Here is a 19,238-nt window from a genome sequence, read left to right on the forward strand (position 1 = left end):
GATGCTCGCAGTTGCAAGCATTGGGAACCAGGATATTTGGTGCTGCACGCCAGAAGGTGGGCCTTGTGCTCCCCATCCCCTTTGGCATCCGTGCTGGGGGAGCCTGGGGACACTTGGGTTGGGGTACACTGGCTTTTCCTCTGGCAGGCTCTGTGTGCATGGGCTGCACCTAAGCAGGGGCCAGCTTGTGATGCTCGCTCGCTGCTCCCTCTGTCATCCTGCCCTTCATTTAGGGGCCAGCCCTGGAGAGGGCATCACTCCTGTGCGGTATTGCTTGTGCCTGTGGAAACATGTCCAGCATCACCCAAGTCTCTGGGGGCATCTGCTCGGGGGGTCCCCTTGCTTGGTCTCAGTGGTGGCCTGCTTTGGCTGGTGGTTCTCCAGACCCATGGCATGGGATTTTATCTGTAGAGCAGTATTTTCTGCAAGAGGGGCTGTTGCCTCAAGTTTGCCTGCTTTTCACTGTTTGCGTTTTGTTCTCACGCAGCTCCAAGTAAACTATGTATACTACTAGAATTGTTTACATTCTTCCTCTCTAGGAGGAGAAAGATGATTGATGGTGATGTTCACCAACGAGGGCGAAGAGGTGGCTACCTGTGTAGCCAATCTTGTAAAATTGTGTATATTATGGAGTCAGAAAAATAAAGTAGAAGCTTTCCTGCTTGACCTCCTGCTGGCCTGCTTCGTCCTTTTGTGCTCCTAACAGCAGCCACAAGTGTGACCCTCCGTCACAGGGGGCAGCACAAGTCCTACACCTGCCCTTTCCCCATCTGCTGCTGCCCAGTGCTTTGTCGGTCAAGTTGCTTGCAGCCTTCCTCCCACAAAATAACCTTTTCTGCTGTCCTGATTCTTGGGGATTAAAAGGAAACTCCAGTATATTCAGGGAGAGCCTTTTTGTATTCCCTGTGATCTCCCTGTTTAATGAGCAGGGGAGCCAGCTGTGGCATAACTCTGCTGACAACGTTCCCTGTTACTGGGAGTAGAGACCTGGCTCCTTGCAATTGTGGTAGAGTTACTGGAAGCCTGGGGCAGGGCACTGGTGAGGAACTGTGTGTCCCTAAGCAGCTGCAGCTGGTGCCAGCTTTTATCCAGGAAGATCAAGCTGGTTTCCTGCAGTCCATCCCTGAGGGACAATAGCTGCAGCAGTGAGTCACTGGTGGGCTGGTGGCAGGGAGGGAGGCACGGATCAAACCTTCATGGCTTGATCGACACGTTAATGTACAGAATGAGAGCATGCCTTCCACAAGGGTCTGCTCTCCCTCTTGAGGAAAAAAAAAAAGGGAAAAAAGAAAGCAAGGGAGAAGAAAAACAACGAAGGACCTCCCAGACTTGAGTAGCTTGTGCAGACATTTGCCCGAGCCTGCCGCCAGCCAGCAGCAGAGTGGAGCCAGGAACTCCCCCTCCTCTGCTGGTGACACTGATGGTTATCTTAGCCTGAAACAACAGCCAAGGAGTCCTTCCTCTGCTGATGAACTGATGAACTGATTGATTGCTATCAGCCCTTTCCTTCTGGCATCCCTGCGTGCCGAGGAGGGGAAGGGAGTTGTTCTTGCTTTCCACGTTCTGTGGAGTTGATTCATAAGTTGATTTGTCCAACAGTTAAGGGTTTTGGCATCCCTTAACCCTGTATAAGGAAGGGGAGGGGAATTATGGGTGCTGTTAGAAGAAACGCTGACCCTGGGAATACTTGGTGCCCTGCTGGCAGGGACATCAGCTCTCAGGTTTAACTCTGGGAGAGGGATAGATCTGTCTCTTGCTAACTACTCTTTGCTTCTGTGCTCTTGCTCTAGCCTGATATGCTTTTTTATCTGAGCAGACTAAACTGCCCTTGAGGTCCCTGGCTTTGGATGCAGCATCTAAGATGATTTGACCTAGTAATGTGTTTAAAAATGTTGCTGGTCTGAGCTGCTGACAGCAATAAAAGCTTTTAGATTTCCTAAAGGTGCCTCCTAAGTCGTGTGGCCTCAAATAACTGAACACTTGCTTCATATTTGGGGTTGAGCTCAATATTTTGCATACCAGCCTTTTTCCCCTCTTGGATTTGAGGCTTGTTTTTGTTTTCTTTAACTCTTGGGAGGCCGTGTGAAGCTGACCCCCAGCTGCCAGCAGCTGTGGGCCGGGAGGGGCCCAAGGGGAGTGTTTTGCCAGCAGCCTTAAAGTAAAAGGGGCTCAGCCAGGAGCTTGCTTGGATTGGGGAATAGGCGCCATCACGGTTGAGTCCTGAGCGAGGAGAGCAGACCGGAGACTGGGACAATAAATGTCCATGTGGAACTCTCTCCTTGGCCTTTTGGGAGTGGGGCTTTCTCCTGCCTGGGATAGGAGCAACTTTGCTTGATTTCCAATCAGCTGCCAGACACTTTTGGAAGCATAAGGACTCAGATGTGCTTTGTGCTGTCTCTGGAGGAGTGACATAGGACCCACCTTTATCTCCAGCTCCCCATCCCCACACAGATGGACAGTTCCTGACTCCAGTGAGGAGAATAACTTTCTCTTTGTTCCTGCTGGCTCTGCCAAGCTGTTGTGGCTTGGGAGGAATGAGCTGACTCTCCTTGCACGTGCCTCATCAGCTGAATTGTTTTAGATAGCTTCACTGATTCCTGTCCAGCCAAACCCACTGTTTGCCATAGAGCATCCATTACAGCATTGCCTGACCTGTGAAACCATTGCCACCAGAAGCTATGTCTGAAGAAACACAGATCTAAAAGAGCCTTGACAGGGTTCTGAGACTGCAAACCCGTTCTTGTCTTTTGCAAGGCGTTTTTACCCCCTTCAAATGAAGAGCAGTGGGATGTGGGCTCCTGACAATCAATCTCTTTATAGTGATGCTAGGTAGTATTTGCTGTGCCTCTGGGGGCCTGTCTCTGCTTAACTTACCCCTTCCCTCTCCCTGCTGCAGTTAAAACCGGCAGCTGTGATAACAGCAGCTCGAAAATTGTTGTTGATCCAAGAAATATTGACTGTGTGATGCCTTGTAGGGCTCTCTGCAAAGAGAAGGCATGTGATCAGCATATTTCCCAAGAAACAAGCATTCATTTGTTCATGGTACTCTGTAGTTCTTGTAGCGTTAGCATATAGCTCTGGATGCTCAGAATCACTTTCTGCTCATGGATGGTATGGAAGGAGGGAGGGAAATGATGCCCTGCATGTGAGGTTTGGTAAAGGAGATGTGACTGCCTTGAGGAAGAGTTTAAAAATACAGACTGCTTTTGGGATGTCTTAAGCTCTCTGACATGAGAACATCCAGACACCCAAGTCTAGCAGCACATCTGGTGTGAAGTGGCTGATCTCTGCAGGAGTCTGTGGAGCTGCAGTTTTGGAGCTCCATGCTCATCTTGTCCATGGATCCTGAAGCTAGGAGCAAGAAGAGGTGCTTGCCAAGCAGTTACTCTTTTCATGTGCTTGTAAGAGGTCAGTGCTTTCAGACACTGCCACTTGTCTGTAGTTACCAAGGCATCTTCCAGGACGATGTTTCTGTGAGTGACTCCTGAGAAGCTATTTTAGGCCATCAGGATGTTTAGGTGCAGTGCTTGCCCAAGGGAGGAGTTGTGCTGAGCTCTGTTCATCTGAGGGGAAATGAGGGATGCACTTGGGAAAAAGGCAGTGAGGCAGGGTGATGAGATACTTTTCCACTTGGGCTGTAGCACCTGAGCAGCACTGCTGGCTTCCTCTGGAAGAGGAGCTGTGTGGCAGGAGGAATAAATCTATGCTTGTAGCATTCCCATGGCTTCTTGGTGTACCAGGGGCTGTGGGGCGGAGCAGGAGCTGTGTCAGCCTTTGAGTGCTTTCCAGCCGGAGGTGCCCGGTCCTCAGAGGGATGATCAACTGGGTTCAAACCCAGCCCACTGACTGTGCTCAGGAGCTTGTCATGGCAGTTCACAGCTGGAGAGGCAGGGCCATCTGACTTATCATCCCCTCGTTGTCACAACACTTCTGTTCTGCCAGACCGAGAATGTGATTCACTTGCCTGCTCTTCTGCTGATCCCCTGAGCAATCAGGGTTGTTGCTCTCCAGCAGAGGCTTCCTTTCCTTGTGGATGAAGCCGTCCCCTTTCCTTGAGGATGATGCTGTCCCCTTTCCTTGAGGATGATGCTGTCCCCTTTCCTTGTGGATGAATCTGTCCCCTTGAAGACGTGGAAGCAAGAGCAGGGGCCTGGCTGCAGTGGTAAGTGGTCATCCAGCACCTCTTTCCTTTGGAGAGAAGCAGCCTGCAGCTCTCCCAGGAATGTGTCAGCCTTCCAAGGGCATCTGCATTCCACAGAGCTGGCTTTGTTTGTGCGTGGAGAAGAGATTTAGAAGTCTAGTTCCTTTGGCTCTCCTGCCTTTTCCAAGACGTGTATCTGTGGGCCTTGTGCAGAACTGCAGCTATTTTCTGTATCTGCTCTACTCAGGGAGATGCACTGCATCCTGGGAACACTGGAGGAGGTGGATGCCTGGGTTTGTGTTTCATCTCTGCCTGTGCCTCAGGCCTCAGATCTTTTCACGAGTGTTTTGATGTTTTGAGCAGATACCAGGCTGCTCGTCTCCTGTTGTGCAGCACGGCCTGTGAAAAATACTTGGCATTGCAAAGTGCAGGGATAGTTTTTGTTTATTCCTCTGCTGATGTTTGCCACTTACAGAGACAAAAAAAAAAAAAAAAAGGGGAGGGGAGGAGGGAAATAAACCAGAGAAGGTCTGCAGCAAAAATAACTGACACAGATGCAAGAGATGAGTCTAACTCCTGTTCCTGCTGAGCAACTGATGATGAGGCAGTACTTGCTTTCCCAAAATATATCAGGGAAAAAGATACTGGTGCTGTGCTGAGGGATGTTCAACACCCACCACTTTGTGTGAAGCCTGTGAATCATGGGCACTTACTGCTTTCTGGGAACTGCTCCGAGCTCCCTTCACTTGATCATAAACCCAAGCCTACCTTTTTTTTTTTTTTTAATACTAATGTTTAATTAATTATTAATAAGTAAATACTTAATTTAACCCATTCAGGTCACACATCAATCCCAAGGCTTTTTCCAGGGAAATCCCTGTTGTGGGTGAATGAGGTGATGGTCTTTCTGGGTGGTTTTTCTTTACTGAGCCTGAGTGAAGGAGGTGGTATCTCTAAATCACCTTAAGCTTCTGTAATGTGGTGCTGGTGAGAAGCTCCCAGCACAGAGAGATGGAGGTGAACAGGCTGGTAAATTGACATTTACCTACAGGCAAGGCTGGTTTAGATGCTAAGAGAAGGCTCAGGTATCTAGCACAGGGGCCAGAAACTGTGTGTCAGGATGGCAGAAAAGAGCCCTTTGCCCAGACTCCTGGCACAGACTGAGACTTCTTCACTTGGAGATGTCACTTTTCTCAGGGACATTTTGTATTTCTTTAGGTCTGAGTTTATTTTCATCAACACTCAGCCCAGATGTAACTCGTTTCTCTCTGAGATTGGTGCCTGGTCCATTATGTTTCGAGGAGGGAGGTGGAGCTGCTCAGCAATTGTGCAGAGAGTGGGAAGTCCTCCTCTGCTTTTCATTTTTAACAACCAAAGAGTTCTCCATGTCTGGTCCAAAGCCCACTGATTTTCTGGAAAGAAGCTGGTGCTTCCAGCATCTTTAAACCAGGCTGAGGCTGCCTGCAACTAATTTATTGTGGCCTTGGTGGAGTGACTCCATTGGAAGGGTTTGGGTTTGGAGAAAGGTTAGTATTTTCCAAATTAAGGACAACAATCTTTAGATGAAAAATGCTGTGAAATAGCAGCAGAGCTGCTCGAGGTCTATCAAATTTGTGGGGTTCTTTTTGTTTGCTTGTTTTATTGTGCTCGGGACCTTGGCATAACTGTGACTTGCCAGGGAAGAGGGAACTGGGCCAGCTTGGTTTTCCAAGCTTCTCTGTGGATTGCCATACAACTGCTGCTGTGGGAAGGTCCCAAATACAATCTGGGTGTTGTTTCAAACCTCCCTTCTGCCAGGTCTGTGCTGGTCCCTTGCCCTCCAGAACAGCTTTGGGGTGTTGGATGTTGTCAGCTCAAGCCTCCGAGCAGCCCAGGAGGAGAGCAGGGGTGACTGTCACCTCTGGGCAGCCTGGCCTGGCTTCTTTTCCTGCTAAGGACATGCAGGAGCAGCACCAGGAGCTTTGTAGGTCACACAGGAAACACTGGGAATGGTGCCATGCTTCCTCACCTCGTGTCAGATGAGGTTATTTGTGAACCAAGGTGTGGCAGAGCAGCATGCTTGCTCTATTCCCTTGCTGTCAAAGCCTGGGAAAGCTGGAAAGGGTTTTAGCTGGCTCAAGTGGCACATAGAGAACTCCAGTTGCTGTCTGAGCTGTGTCCTGCTGTCGCCATACTGAAGGGTTGCAGGAAAAGGGCAACAATGCTGGCATTTTCCTTCTAGGGCTGGGAAGACAGAGCAAGTCTGGGAGTTCTTTCCTCTGGCACACTGAGCCCAGGAAAGCAGCACCTCGGCTCTCTGCTCACCTAGGCAGGTGTATGTCAGGAACAGCTTTTGGAGTTGCAGGCAGGGCCATATCACAACCTGTTGTCTCTTCTCAGTGGACTTCTTGCGAGAGACAGCCTCACTGGGAAGTTGGGGAGTTTCCTGTGCTGCTGGGGAAGTTCTGAAGTGGAAAGTTGGCTGGTTTCTGCTGCGTAGCTGTGCAGTGGACATGAAGGATACAGCCTCAGCTGCTTCACCAACTAAACAGGAACTGGTCAGCTCACAGCTCTGACAGTGTTCCACTCTCTTTTCCAGGTGTCTGCGCCTAAACAATCTTAGGATAACTCTAGGGATGCGGGATGCTGGGGCCTCGGGAACAGTATTTGAGTGTTGCAGATTGGTAAAGAATCATGGCTTATTGGTGACAGGCACGGAGAACCAGTGTGGTGGTGTTTGCCTGCCTTGGGTTGGGGACATTCGAGCTCTGGAGGCCCACAGCAGAGATGGGATAGAAGGAAAAGGAGAGCGTGTTTGGGAGAGAAACCTAAGACACAGATCCTGTGTCCCAAAAGCCTCTGTGTCCTTTACGCAGTTCTGACAGGACTTCTTCCCTGACAGGGGTGTGGCAATCCTGCTAAATGCTTTTCTTCTGGGTCCTACAGAATGATGACCTCAGGAACCTGTCCCTCTCTGGCCATGTGGGCTTCGACAGCCTCCCAGACCAGCTGGTCAACAAGTCAACGTCGCAGGGCTTCTGCTTCAACATCCTGTGCGTGGGTAGGTCACCCTGCTGGAGCACGGCCCCACAGTCACACCTTCTCCCTCTGCCCAGGGCAGGGCTCAGCGGGCTGTGCTGGCATGGAAGTGACACTTGTCTTCCCAGAGCTGCTCCACAGTGAAATCTAGTGTTCCTCTTTCCCCTTTCTCTGCCCCGTCCTCCGAGTCAAAGCATGGAAATTGCTAGCTGTTAAAATCTATCCCTTTGATCACCCAGCGGTTCTGCTTTCCCCAAAGGTTGCCCATAAGGAAACCAAGTGAACTTGTTAAGTAAATGTATTTTTAAATGGATGTTAACTTAAATCTGCTTTTCTCTGGGTTGGGTGTGGAGGGTGTTTCTCACCAAATTGCTTTCCTTCCCTTCCAGGGTTTCCCTGTGACCTTACATTATTAGTTTCTCCACTTAGAAACGATGCCATTTTTAGTCTCCAAATGATGTACTGGAGAACAAAGCCTGTCACCTGTCCTCTGCTGTATCTAATCTGCAAGTTGGTTTAATAGCCTGAGTTACTTTTCCCGAATTATTCAGAGGGTGAAATGTGAGAAGGCAACATCTTCTCTTGACTGTGGGGAGGTAGCTGCTGTCTTGATACTCTGTGGATACTCCACAGTTGGAAATCCATTGCCCAGCCCCAGGGAGCTGTGAGCCAAGCCAGCTTTGGCTTGTCAGTGAACGCAGAATCTGGTTCTGTAAATGGACAAAACTGCTGGGTTTTTCTCTTAGCTTGGCAGTGCAGGCTGCAAACATCATCTTTCTAGTCATTGTTTCATTTAAGCCTCCAGGAGGGGAGTATTGTCCCTTCTAATTAGTTACATTAATTAGCTGGAAAAACCCCACAACCCTCTGCTTGTGGTTTTTCTACAGCAAATTGAGAATTTCTGTGAGCTGCCTGAAAAGAAATCTGGCAAACTTGACTCCTCTCTGTAGCTTTGCATGTGAAAGGAGGAGATAAGAGAATAGTTACACTTCTGCACACTTGAGCTCCCAACCCTCACGTGACTCTTGTAGCAGCATGAAACCATTTCAATCCAGCAGGGAACAGCCCGATTAGCAGGCAGCTCTTTGATCAAAATGGCATAAATTAATTGCCTTTCTCTCTTGCAGTAAATATGCCTTTCTTAGTGCGACTTAATGTGTCTCCATTAGCAATTTGATCCATCTCTTTTTTTCTTGTGAAATGTGCCCGTCCACTGAATTTCACCTCCTATTAAAGTTTCACATGAACTGCTGCAGTTGGCCAAGGAACAGAAATCTCACCCTTGAAAAACATGATTGTTTATAATTGTGATTTGAGTGAGGACACCACTTCAGTGTTGTAATGTGAGACTTCTGATTGGGGTGTGAAATGCTGCAGAGCCTATCTACTAGCACAGGCTGCAGCAGTTCCCATCAGGAGCTCCCTAAAATTCGCAGCTTCAGCCATGGGCAGTCTGTGCCATCAGTTTAGGACTTGGCTTTCCATGTGAGTTGCCTCAGCCCACCCCTGCTCACAGCATGGGTAGCAATAGCTGTTTGAGAGTGTAACTGCTAAACAAACAGTTTTGACTGAAAAATGGGATTTAGGCTAATGCTTTCATCCATGTTACTAATTGCACTGGGGATTAGTGAAACTGTAATAGTTTTAAAAGTTGGTATTTAAGCAGTGTGCCTTTTTTTTTTTTTTTAAGAACTCTTTTTTTTTTAAGAACTCTGTCACAGATTTTTATTGTCTTAAGTTGCACTGTGGGTTTTGCATGATCTTCTTAAGACAACACAACTGCCTTAAAAAGGCTGAAACAAAATCAGGGAATCAGACATGGAGTTTAAGAGAATTTACAACTTGATACCGTAAAGAAAGTTCCTGGGTCAGTCCTGGCAAAGATGGGGACTGCCTCTGAAGACATCTGTTCCTGCAGGAATTATCTTGCTTAGCAATGTGCGTGCAGCCTTATTCCACTGCTCCCCAAGTGGAACAACTCCTTACCTGGTGAACGTGCCGCAGAAAGAGGTGATGGGGAGCAGTGCCACCCTTCTGATGCTTCCTCTGCCCACTCAGGTGAAACTGGCATCGGCAAGTCCACGCTGATGGACACGCTGTTCAACACCAAGTTCGAGAGCGAGCCTGCCACGCACAACGAGCCCGGCGTCAGGTTGAAAGCGCGGAGCTACGAGCTCCAGGAGAGCAACGTCCGCCTGAAGCTGACCATCGTGGACACGGTGGGCTTCGGAGATCAGATCAACAAGGATGACAGGTAGGCTGGCCTCCGCCGGGACAGAAATCCCGGTGCTGATGAGCTCTGAGGTCTCCAGGGCCTCCCTCTGTGGGCAGCAGGTCCCTCGCTGTCCTGGGGGTGTTTCCCAGTCCCGTACGTGATGCTGGTCCTGCCTAACCCTGTGGAGAGAAGGACAGGCCCAGGGCAGCAGGGCTTAGGGAGAGCTTTTGTTCAGCTGTGTCCAGGCACCTGTGGCTGTGGTGAGTGCCATTTGCTTTGTCCTCCCTCCGGTTTGAGGCTTCCCAGTTCTCCCCTGCTCTTCTTTTTTAATGAGGCTTTCTTAATATTTCTCCCAATGCGAGGCCTTACTGCTTTCTTTGCACATCTCTCTGGGGTTTTCAGTATCTCATGGTCAGGGACAGAATTTCCATAAGCCAAGAAACCAGAGCAGCAATCATTTTACAGACGTACCCAGTGATATCCATGAAGCTGCCCTTGGTGGAGGGGGAACACATGGAACAGTTTTCTTTCCAGAAGCACTAACAGTTCATTTGAATAAGGACACGTTACACTGCATGAGCTGCGTTTTCTCCAACAAAATGGTCCTATCAAAGACCCTGAATGGTGCAGTTGTCTTCTGAGCTTTTACTCACAGGCTTCAGTTCCTGAAAAGTCCATCTTACCTTGTGACTCTCCTCTTTTAAGGTAATGATATTTCGGACAAGCTAGGGGATAGGTCATGATTTAATTTTTAATTTTTTTTGTCAGATGATTTTCAGTGAGATTAGCAAAGCAGCGGCTCAGACTTTAATTGAAGAGACTGTCAAATGTTGTTTTTCACAAGGTAGCAGTCTTGTGTGGTTTCCATGCATCTAAAATTGAGGGCTGTCATGTCTGTTACACTTTGCCTGTGCACCAAGTGGAAACGCACCCTTGTGAAGGAGAGACTGTAGGTTAGTGGGGAGGGTCCTAAAAGCAGTGCTTGTCCTGTCCCATACAGAGCTGCCCTGGAGCTTCCTGAGTGTCCATCACTGGCCTGTGTGGTCCCAGCAGCCAATTCCCTGGTTTTCCCTTTGCCTTCTCTCTCCAGCTACAAGCCCATAGTAGAATACATTGATGCACAGTTCGAAGCCTACCTGCAGGAAGAGCTGAAGATCAAGAGGTCCCTGTTCAACTACCACGACACACGGATCCACGCCTGCCTCTATTTCATCGCTCCCACGGGACACTCACTCAAGTCCCTGGACTTGGTCACCATGAAAAAGCTCGACAGTAAGGTACTCGCTGCCTGTGTCACCACGGCCCTGTGGCACTTTCATTACCTTGCCATCTGCTCAGGAAAATAATGTCTGGGTTCAGTAGTGGAGAATCGCAGACAAAAAGCGTACCTTGGGCAGGCTGCTACAATGGCTTATTGTTCTGCTTCACATGCTGCTGAGATTTATTGGGAGTTTGGACTCCTACTCTTTTCCAGCTCTACCTTTAGTAGGGAACTTGGCCATGTGCCCCCCAGCTAATCTTTAAAGTCAATAAAGACAGTTCAGGTTGTCTTTCTAATCAGTGAAAAACAAATGGAGGTGCTGTGTCTGCTCACTCTTGACCAGCTAGACAAAAACAGTGATTTGATCGGCTGTGGCAAATGCTGTGGTGTTCTAGCATTAATGTCATCAACAGGAATCCAAATAAATATATTCCTTGACATCTGCTTTTCCAGGTACCCTTGCGGCCTTGGTTTAAACCATGGTTCAAAGGAGATTGCACTTCTTCTAGGAAAAATAACTGAAGTACAAATGTAGAGCCTGAGTAGCTGAACTGAGCCTTCACTCTGCTCCTTTCTGCCATGATGAAGCAATTTAAATCAATCCACTGTGCGCCTTTGGCTCAGTGGATCCTGATTCTGCAGGACATCAGTGATGACAGTGGCTCTTTGTTTCCTAGAGAGGCCAAATGATTGGATTTTATGTGGTAGTGGGGAAAGTTCCTTGCCTTCTTCAACTGAAAATAAGATCATGGAGATTTATCCCAAGTGAGCTAATTGACATTCCTGTTCTATCTTTTAGCCGAGGGGGATTTAATAACTCCAAACAGAATTAAGTGATGTAATAGAAGAGAATTTTCAAGTGCTGTAGTTAAAACCCCTCCATATAGGTCGAGATTACTGTCATCCTCAGTACAATATCTGTCTGCTGTTGCAGGGCAAAGGAAACCTGCAAGATCAAAAGCAGAAACTGTCCCTCTGGAGGGAGGAGAAAGGGAAAGAAGGCAGGATCTTTGTCTTTGCCAACAGCCTGTCTAGGGAAGAGAGTTGGTGACTCGTCTTTCATCTCAGAGCTGTGCAGGGAGTAGTGAACCCTGCTCCTGCAGTGCAGCGGTGTCCAAGGGCACATGAGGGCACACCAGTGGGGGAAAGTGTGCCTGTGTTACTGCCAGCCCCTGTCCTGTGTGTCCCAGGGCTGGATAGGCACCATCTGCTTCCTCTGGGGTGACAGAAGCGCTGCTGCCCCTCCAGTGTCCCTGGTGACACTCCCTAAGCCAGGGCCCATGACAGGCCATTGTCTGTGCATGGCCCCTGCAGTAATCCATCCAGCTGCAGTAGCAGGGGATGTGCAGAGATGGTCATTTCCTTTTTTACTTTTTTGGAGCAGCTCATAATAATCTATGACAACATTTCCTGTCCAGCCAATTTGGATGAGGAGGGGAGTATGACAGGGCAGGAAATAGCACGTTGCCAAATTGCTTTTGACTTCTTTCTAAGGCCATCATAACTGCAGCCTGGAAATCCTGTCAGAAGTGGTGCTGATGGCAGCAGCACCCCCAGGGAAGTCCATCCGCTGGGGGTGCTGGCTGGTGGCGCTTTAGGGCTGTCATTGCATGTCCTGCTCTGTCCTCTCCCAGTGACACAACCTGTGCAGTCCTGCATGTGGAGGTGCTGTCCTGTCTTGCAGGTGAACATCATCCCCATCATTGCCAAGGCTGACACCATTGCAAAGAACGAGTTGCACAAGTTCAAGAGTAAAATCATGAGTGAGCTGGTCAGCAACGGTGTCCAGATCTACCAGTTCCCGACCGACGAGGAGACGGTGGCCGAGATCAATGCCACCATGAGTGTACGTTATCTGGGGGCCTTGCTACCCTTGCTTTGCCTGGGCCTGGCCTCGATGGCCACGCTGTGCCTTTAAACCTGCTATTTAAGCATGGACATCAGCCTGGCCAGAAGGCTTTTGTGGGCTAGAGATACCTGGTCTGATACTTTTCATTGTGTGACAAGCACTTCTCCCCTGTTGCAGTTTTCACACCCTTTCCCCTGTTGCAGTATTCCTGTCTTGGGAAAGGAAGAGGATGGGAGGCAGGGCCCCAGTGCGGTCAGGGCAGAGAGCTGAGGTTTGGCTTTCCTGTCCCGAACGACCACTTGCATCTTAGTGATTCATTTGTGGCTGCCTTTGTTTCGGTTTCCTGGCGTTCCCCTCCTCCCCTGCCTCTGGCACCGGGGCACTCTGGGCTAGACTAGACCAAACATCCTAGTGGGGGTTACCGAGGGAAGCAGCTGTTTGCCATGGGTCTGACTCGGGATGCAAAGGGAATAACCTGAGCTCGGGGTTGCTGGCAGTGAGGTGTTGATTGACCCCAAGAGGATGTGCCAGTCCTAAAGCAAGTGCACTCAGATTAAGCATCTCCTTGCTACTTGAAGGCTGTTGTGAGTTTTCATTCTCAATGGCTTGTAGATGGGCAATTATCTCATCCAGCTGAATGTTAGACCCTCTCCAAAGCTCCCTATTGCCTCTCTTCTCTGTCTGTGTCGTTCTGAGCAGGGAGAAGCTGGCACAGAGAATGGATGTGGCTCTACCAGGGTGCATTGTGTGCAGTGTTCTGCCTTCCTCAGGTGCAGCCTGGCCGCTGGGAAACCCCTTTGCCAGATAATCCCATCTCTGCCCTGACATCTTCCCCTCCCACCTAGCCTCTGGCCACGGCTTGGGTGACACAGCTCCCGTTCCCAGAGCTTGCACCCAGTCCCCTTGGATGCTGTTAAGGCAGGGAGAGTTCCACGGGGCTGGGCTGGCAGCTGAGGCGAGCTCCCTCCTGGCAGCAGCCACACTCCTGGGAGTAGATCCCAGATTGTTGCCACCACACCCAAGGAGAGACCGGGACAGAGCAGAGCTCCGTGACTCAGATGTGTCAGCCCAGGGCTGGGTCAGCTCCACTCTTGCCGTTGCTCACAACTTTGCCCTGTTCAAGAGGAAGCATTAGCAGTTCTTTATAGCAGCAAAATCCCCCTGAATTTTTTGCCTACCTTCCTTGAGAGGATGTACTTTGTTTCCTTTTTTATTGTTTCACAGTTCTTTTTTTTTTTTCAGTGTTCAAATTCAGTTTCAGTTTGTAAGACTTGTTCTGTGCTTCAGACAGTAGTGCTTTGTAATTAAATGGAAAATATGTACATATCTTGTGTTTTTAGGACTTTGGAATTTTGGGCTTTAAGTCTGATCAGGTTTCTCATCCAGATTGTCCTGTTGCTCTTCCTAACACACCAGAGGAATTGCAAAGGTGTTTAAACAACTTAAATCTAGCAGAGCTGCCCCAGTAAACAGCTTTCTCGAGAAACAATCACTGGCAAGGCAGCAAAGGAAATCCCTGGCCTCATTGTCCCTTTCCTTTCTGTAGGTCCACCTTCCTTTTGCTGTGGTTGGCAGCACTGAAGAAGTGAAGATTGGCAACAAGATGGCAAAGGCCAGGCAGTACCCCTGGGGTGTCGTGCAGGGTACGTGACCAAAGGCACAAACAAGACCTTCTCATCCTATCCCCTTCTGATCCAAGATGCTTTGATCTCTGGATGGCCCTTACCAAAATCTGGCTTGAGAAAGCACAACTTAGGTCTGGACATGGAGCTGAAAGCTCCTTCCTGCTGGAAGGCAGAGTTTGGCCAGGGCACTGCAGCCCAGGCTTTGCTGAAGCTGGCAAAAACACAGAGCTGATCCTTGCTTTCCAACCAGCACTGAGAAGTACAGGATCGAGATGATGATGGTCTCCTTGCAGTTTCAGTTGTATATTCCATTGGAGAATGGCCCAGGAAGCTGCAGGGGAGCATTCACAGTGCAATTCTGACAAACTCTCTGGCATCTCAGTAATATCAGCTGACCCTGAGGCAGCCTCAGAGACTTCAGCTGTATTCACCAGAGAATGATACTGGGAAAAACAGTTAGGAAAGAAGTTGATGTGTTTGGGAGGTCTTGAACTTGACCTGTTTCCTGCTGGGTTCTTGCTGTTCCCAGAAAACTAGGACCAGATAGTCTGAGATTCAGTTTAGACTTTGCCTGTGTGAGCCCCTGTGAATGCCAGGATTTCGAGTGGGTTTGAGTGGGAAGTGAAATCCTGTGAGCAAACGGATCATCACCTTGGCTGGTGTAAAAATGGATGGGGAGACAGGAGCCCCGTGACAGATGGGCAACACAGAGATCTTGCAAATCCAGAGCAGGCCTGGAACTCAGGCCCAGGCTGGTGTGGGGTGGCTTCAGCCCCAGTTCAGCAAGGCATTTCAGTGTGGGCTGACTCGGAGTTCTGCTCGCGTGCCTGAAGAGCTCTGAGGTTTGCTACGCTGGGACCCAGATCCAGGGAAAGGGGGAGCCCAGCTCCTGGGTTTAACGTTCTCTCTGTGGACATTCTGTCGTTCTTGCAGTTGAAAATGAAAACCACTGTGACTTTGTGAAGCTGCGGGAGATGCTGATCCGAGTGAACATGGAGGACTTGCGGGAGCAGACGCACACCCGGCACTACGAGCTGTACAGGCGCTGCAAGCTGGAAGAGATGGGATTCAAGGACACGGATCCAGACAGCAAACCTTTCAGGTAGGAACGTACAACTTGGGCACTGCTGTGCTTTGCAGCCAGCTTGCTCTGCTGCTGCTTGGGGCTGCCTGCAATTCCAGGTGGGAAGAGTGCAGCTGTGTCCATGCGACAGGAAGGTGGCCCATGCATTGGGGACATCCTGGGGTAAATGATCTTCTGAGCCTCTTCACGAGCTGCTCCAAGGTGAGCTGTGAAGAGGGTGCCACAGTCTCATGCCTGAGGTTGAGCCGATGACTGAACGCGTAGTTCATTCTGTCAGACAGCTTTGTTGGTCTGAAGCCCAAGCCATTAGCCAGGAACCACAGCTGTGTGGGAATTCGGGAGGGAGTGTTTGTTTTCTCCTTTCATTTCCTGTTTCCCATTCCTCCCCAACTTTTCCCCGATAATTGCACCCCCTGCCTTACAGCATCCCACGTTCCTCTCTGCCTCCCGGGGAAGGCAGTCAGAATTCCAGTGCACTGGTGAGGGTTTGCCCTTGTAACACACATGCGTATTGGGGCTTGGCATTGGTTTGGGGTCTTATTTCTGACTCGCTGAGTTGATGCAGCTGCACTTTTTCTGCAGCAGAAACTCTGCTGGAATCAGTCAAGCCCAGTTCTGTTACTAAGCCCAAGTGTGAAGCTTTATTGGATTTCCTTTCTGGAGAGCAATGACTTAAGATGGGCTCAGCCCTTCCTTTGGAGGAATCTGAGGAATTTCCATTGCTTCCTGTACACGAGGCCTCTTTTGACCAAGCTATAAGTAGAAAGGAAATGAAAATGTACAGAATTTCTCCATCTGGTACGTGCTAGTTCAGAGCAGTTCACTCTGGTCTCCCTCCAATAAACAAACAAAACCTATGATCCCAAGTTGTTTGGCCAAGGCTGATGGATATTAGAAACGAGGGAGACATTCTCTCAGAGCTCAGGGATCAAAAGGATGCTTTTCCCTGCATCTTGGCCCTGAGAGCCACAGGAACTGCTGCTCTTCAGCCAACTTGCATCAGCCAGGAGCAGGGAGCCTTTGGCAAATCTCAGGAGGAGAAGGGCAGGAAGTCCCAGCAAACCGTTGGTGCTGTGTAGGGGCTTGTGTGAGGTGTGGAAAAGGGGGACTGGTTATGTCTGAGACCCCTACCTTGCTTGGCCAGGCTGCAGGAGGTCAGGAGGGAGCACCAGGGTACCAACAGGCATCATCAGCTCCATGAAATGGGGTCCCTCTGCACAGAGACCCTTCTGCTCTTCTGTGTCTCTTGTGGGCTGCATTCTCTGCCACTCTGGTTAAGCTTTTCAAAATACTCCTTTTTCAAATAGTATTATTTGCCGGGGCATCCTTCAATGTGTGGGGGCATGTTGGGAAATCAAGTTACTCTTGTAATTTAGGTTCATATGTTTGTGTACTTAAAAGCCAATCCCCTTGTCATCTTCGCCTGTGAGAAGCTGCAGGGATCCCAGTTGGTTTGGACTGTTATTCCTTAGGGCTGTAATTGTTTTTTTTCACATGCAGACTGGGAGTTGCCAGGCCAGTTTCTCTGAGAACTTGGCTCCTCTGGAAGTCAGAGTCACTGGGGCAGAGAATTAAGCTTTGAACCTGGGACAATTTAACAGGAAGCCCCTGCTCCTCTCACTCCTGCCAGGCTTTTCCTGCTTGCCCATCACCCGGCATTGTGGTTTTGGAACTGAGCTTTGGAAGAAGTGGTTTGCAGTCCAGTATCCCATGAGCTGTGTACAGAGTTTTCCGTTCCCCTCCGTGAGGCTCTGCTGCTCCCTAGGACAGTGTGTCACTAATTGCAGATTCAGTTTGTGCTCACTGAGCAGCAAAAGCTCACCTGCCCTTGGGCTTTCCCACATCCTTCAGAAGGGCTTAGGAGTTTTAAGTTTCAGTGTCCACAGTTAGAGGATTAAATCCAGCACTGAATTTTAGGAAGATTTTGTTTTGAGTCTCCTGAAGTCTGTATGCTGTGAGAGGTCTGGTTCTGTGTTTAGCTAAGAATCCAAAGATGGCTCTTGCCCTGCTCTCCCATGAAAGGATTTTTGTCATTTTTAGCATCCGTATTTTTGCTTCCATGTGTAGGAAGCTGGTGTGGTCATGTGGAATGGTGTGATTTCTCTGGGGCGGCCAGTGCTGTGCCAGAACAGCTCTGGGCATCCTGTCTGGAGAGTATTTTAAGAAGCAAGTGAAGTGCCTATTAATTAGCAGAGTTAAATACAAGGCTTGGGATAATCTGACAGGTTGTGTTCCCTAGCTCAATACTGGATGCCCTAAAAAAAACCCCAACCGATAAAAAAGCCATCAAAACCCCCAACACTGCCAGGAAAAGCAAAAGCTTGACTTTATTGGAATTAGGTTGTTCCACTCGCCCAATGGTTGATGTGTTCCTTAGGCACATGGATGCAATGTGCCTGTGTGACTTCAGTGGAGTTTCATTTGAAAAATGCATTTTAGGAAGAGCCTCCTGGGGGAAATAGTTATCATTCTCACACTATCATTATGTCTGGGCTATCCAAATCCATTTAAGGAATAAAACAAAAGAGGAATTTGACGTCCAGAGTTCCTAAGAGGCTTTAAAAATCTCAGCGGTACGTGAATGGCGTATTTTATGTCCCAAGTCTTCACTGCCTATCTCAGTGCTGGGGAAATAAAGGAATGCCAAGGAGCAGAGAGGGAGTGATGGAATCCAGTAATGTGGTTATTAGGAGGAGAAAAGCTGCTGATACTTTGGAAAGGCCAAAGGAGGAAGGGAGGTCTCCTAGGATGGCTTTATCTAAATCAAGCCCCTGATCTGAACCTATTAGCAATGAGCAGTGAAAACGAGTTCTGCTCTGTGTCGGTGTCGTGCTTAATGAACTAGGGGCTGATTTCACCCCTGGGAAATCTCGAATCTGGAATGAAGAGACTTAGGACAAACAGAGGGAGAAGGGAGGCGGTGTGACTCTGAGGGATCACAAGCCCTGTGGGCATCGGAGATTGCTGCCGGCACTTACATAGAGGTTGCTTCTCTGGGAGATCAGTCATGCTGATCTGCTGAGTGATGCGTGGGATCCTGAGCGGGGAGCTCGGCTCTTCCTTTCCATCCCGCTGCTGCCACCTAGCAAGCTGGGATGGGTTTAGGTGGAGGTGCTGGTGCCTCTGCTGCAGCCAGGAGCCTCACCGTATTTTGTGACAAAGCAACCTAAGTGCTAAGGTCTCCAAAGGCTTGGAAGCTCATGACTGTGCTTGGAACACTGCTCTGACTGGGTTTTGTGTGGTTTTGACAGTCTCCAAGAGACTTACGAAGCAAAGAGGAATGAATTCCTGGGTGAGCTCCAGAAGAAGGAGGACGAAATGAGGCAGATGTTTGTCATGCGAGTGAAGGAGAAGGAAGCAGAGTTGAAGGAAGCAGAGAAGGATGTGAGTATATTGTAACTCCAAGGGCTCTCTGTGAGGGCTTGGGGCAGGGCTGTTACAGGAAAATGTCCCGTTGGGGCAGGAAGCTCCTCCTCAGGCCTCCTGGAGGAGCACGCACTGCTGCAGAGATGCAGACAAGGGTACAGCCCTCAGTGCCCACGTTCCCCTGCTTTGCCCGAGCTTGATGGAATCTACTAGGTATAAAGCACTGAGGGATGGAATGTGAGGGCGTGGAAGTGTCCAGCGGCCTGCTGGATTCCTACAGGAATTCCCACTCTGTGTGCCAATGAGTGTTACCTGCAGGGCTTTTCTCACCGAGGCAGGGGGCAGGCTGATGGAGTGCAGTCAGTGCAGAGAGGCCTCAGTGCCAGCAGGAACACTTGGAGCATCATCACCAGGCAATCGGGGTGAAAGCATTCTTCCCTTCCCAGCCAGTTCTCACTGTCTCTGTCCCGGCAGCTTCACGAAAAGTTTGACCATCTAAAGAGGACTCACCAAGAAGAAAAGAAAAAGGTGGAAGACAAAAAGAAGGAACTTGAGGAAGAGCTGAACAACTTTCAGAAGAAGAAGGCAGCAGCTCAGCTATTACAGTCACAGGCTCAGCAGGCAGGTTCTCAACAAACCAAGAAAGACAAGGACAAGAAAAAGTAAGCGGATGTCACCC

At 49.4% G+C, this 19,238-nt stretch overlaps 1 protein-coding gene across 7 annotated transcripts in view; it reads left to right on the top strand.

The window, feature by feature from the left end:
- The window catches only part of SEPTIN11 (septin 11), a 79,546-nt gene that overhangs the window by 17,712 nt on the left and 42,596 nt on the right, over positions 1-19,238 (top strand). For all 7 annotated transcript variants that reach the window (XM_066318310.1, XM_066318312.1, XM_066318315.1 and 4 more), the window contains exons 2-9: positions 7,067-7,181; positions 9,218-9,413; positions 10,465-10,651; positions 12,320-12,481; positions 14,031-14,127; positions 15,043-15,211; positions 18,445-18,577; positions 19,034-19,221. In XM_066318310.1, the coding sequence (XP_066174407.1) occupies positions 7,067-7,181; positions 9,218-9,413; positions 10,465-10,651; positions 12,320-12,481; positions 14,031-14,127; positions 15,043-15,211; positions 18,445-18,577; positions 19,034-19,221 (1,247 nt within the window). The remainder of the gene's footprint in view (positions 1-7,066; positions 7,182-9,217; positions 9,414-10,464; positions 10,652-12,319; positions 12,482-14,030; positions 14,128-15,042; positions 15,212-18,444; positions 18,578-19,033; positions 19,222-19,238) is intronic.

This window comes from Sylvia atricapilla, chromosome 4 (assembly GCF_009819655.1).
Source record: "Sylvia atricapilla isolate bSylAtr1 chromosome 4, bSylAtr1.pri, whole genome shotgun sequence".
NCBI lineage: Eukaryota > Metazoa > Chordata > Aves > Passeriformes > Sylviidae > Sylvia > Sylvia atricapilla.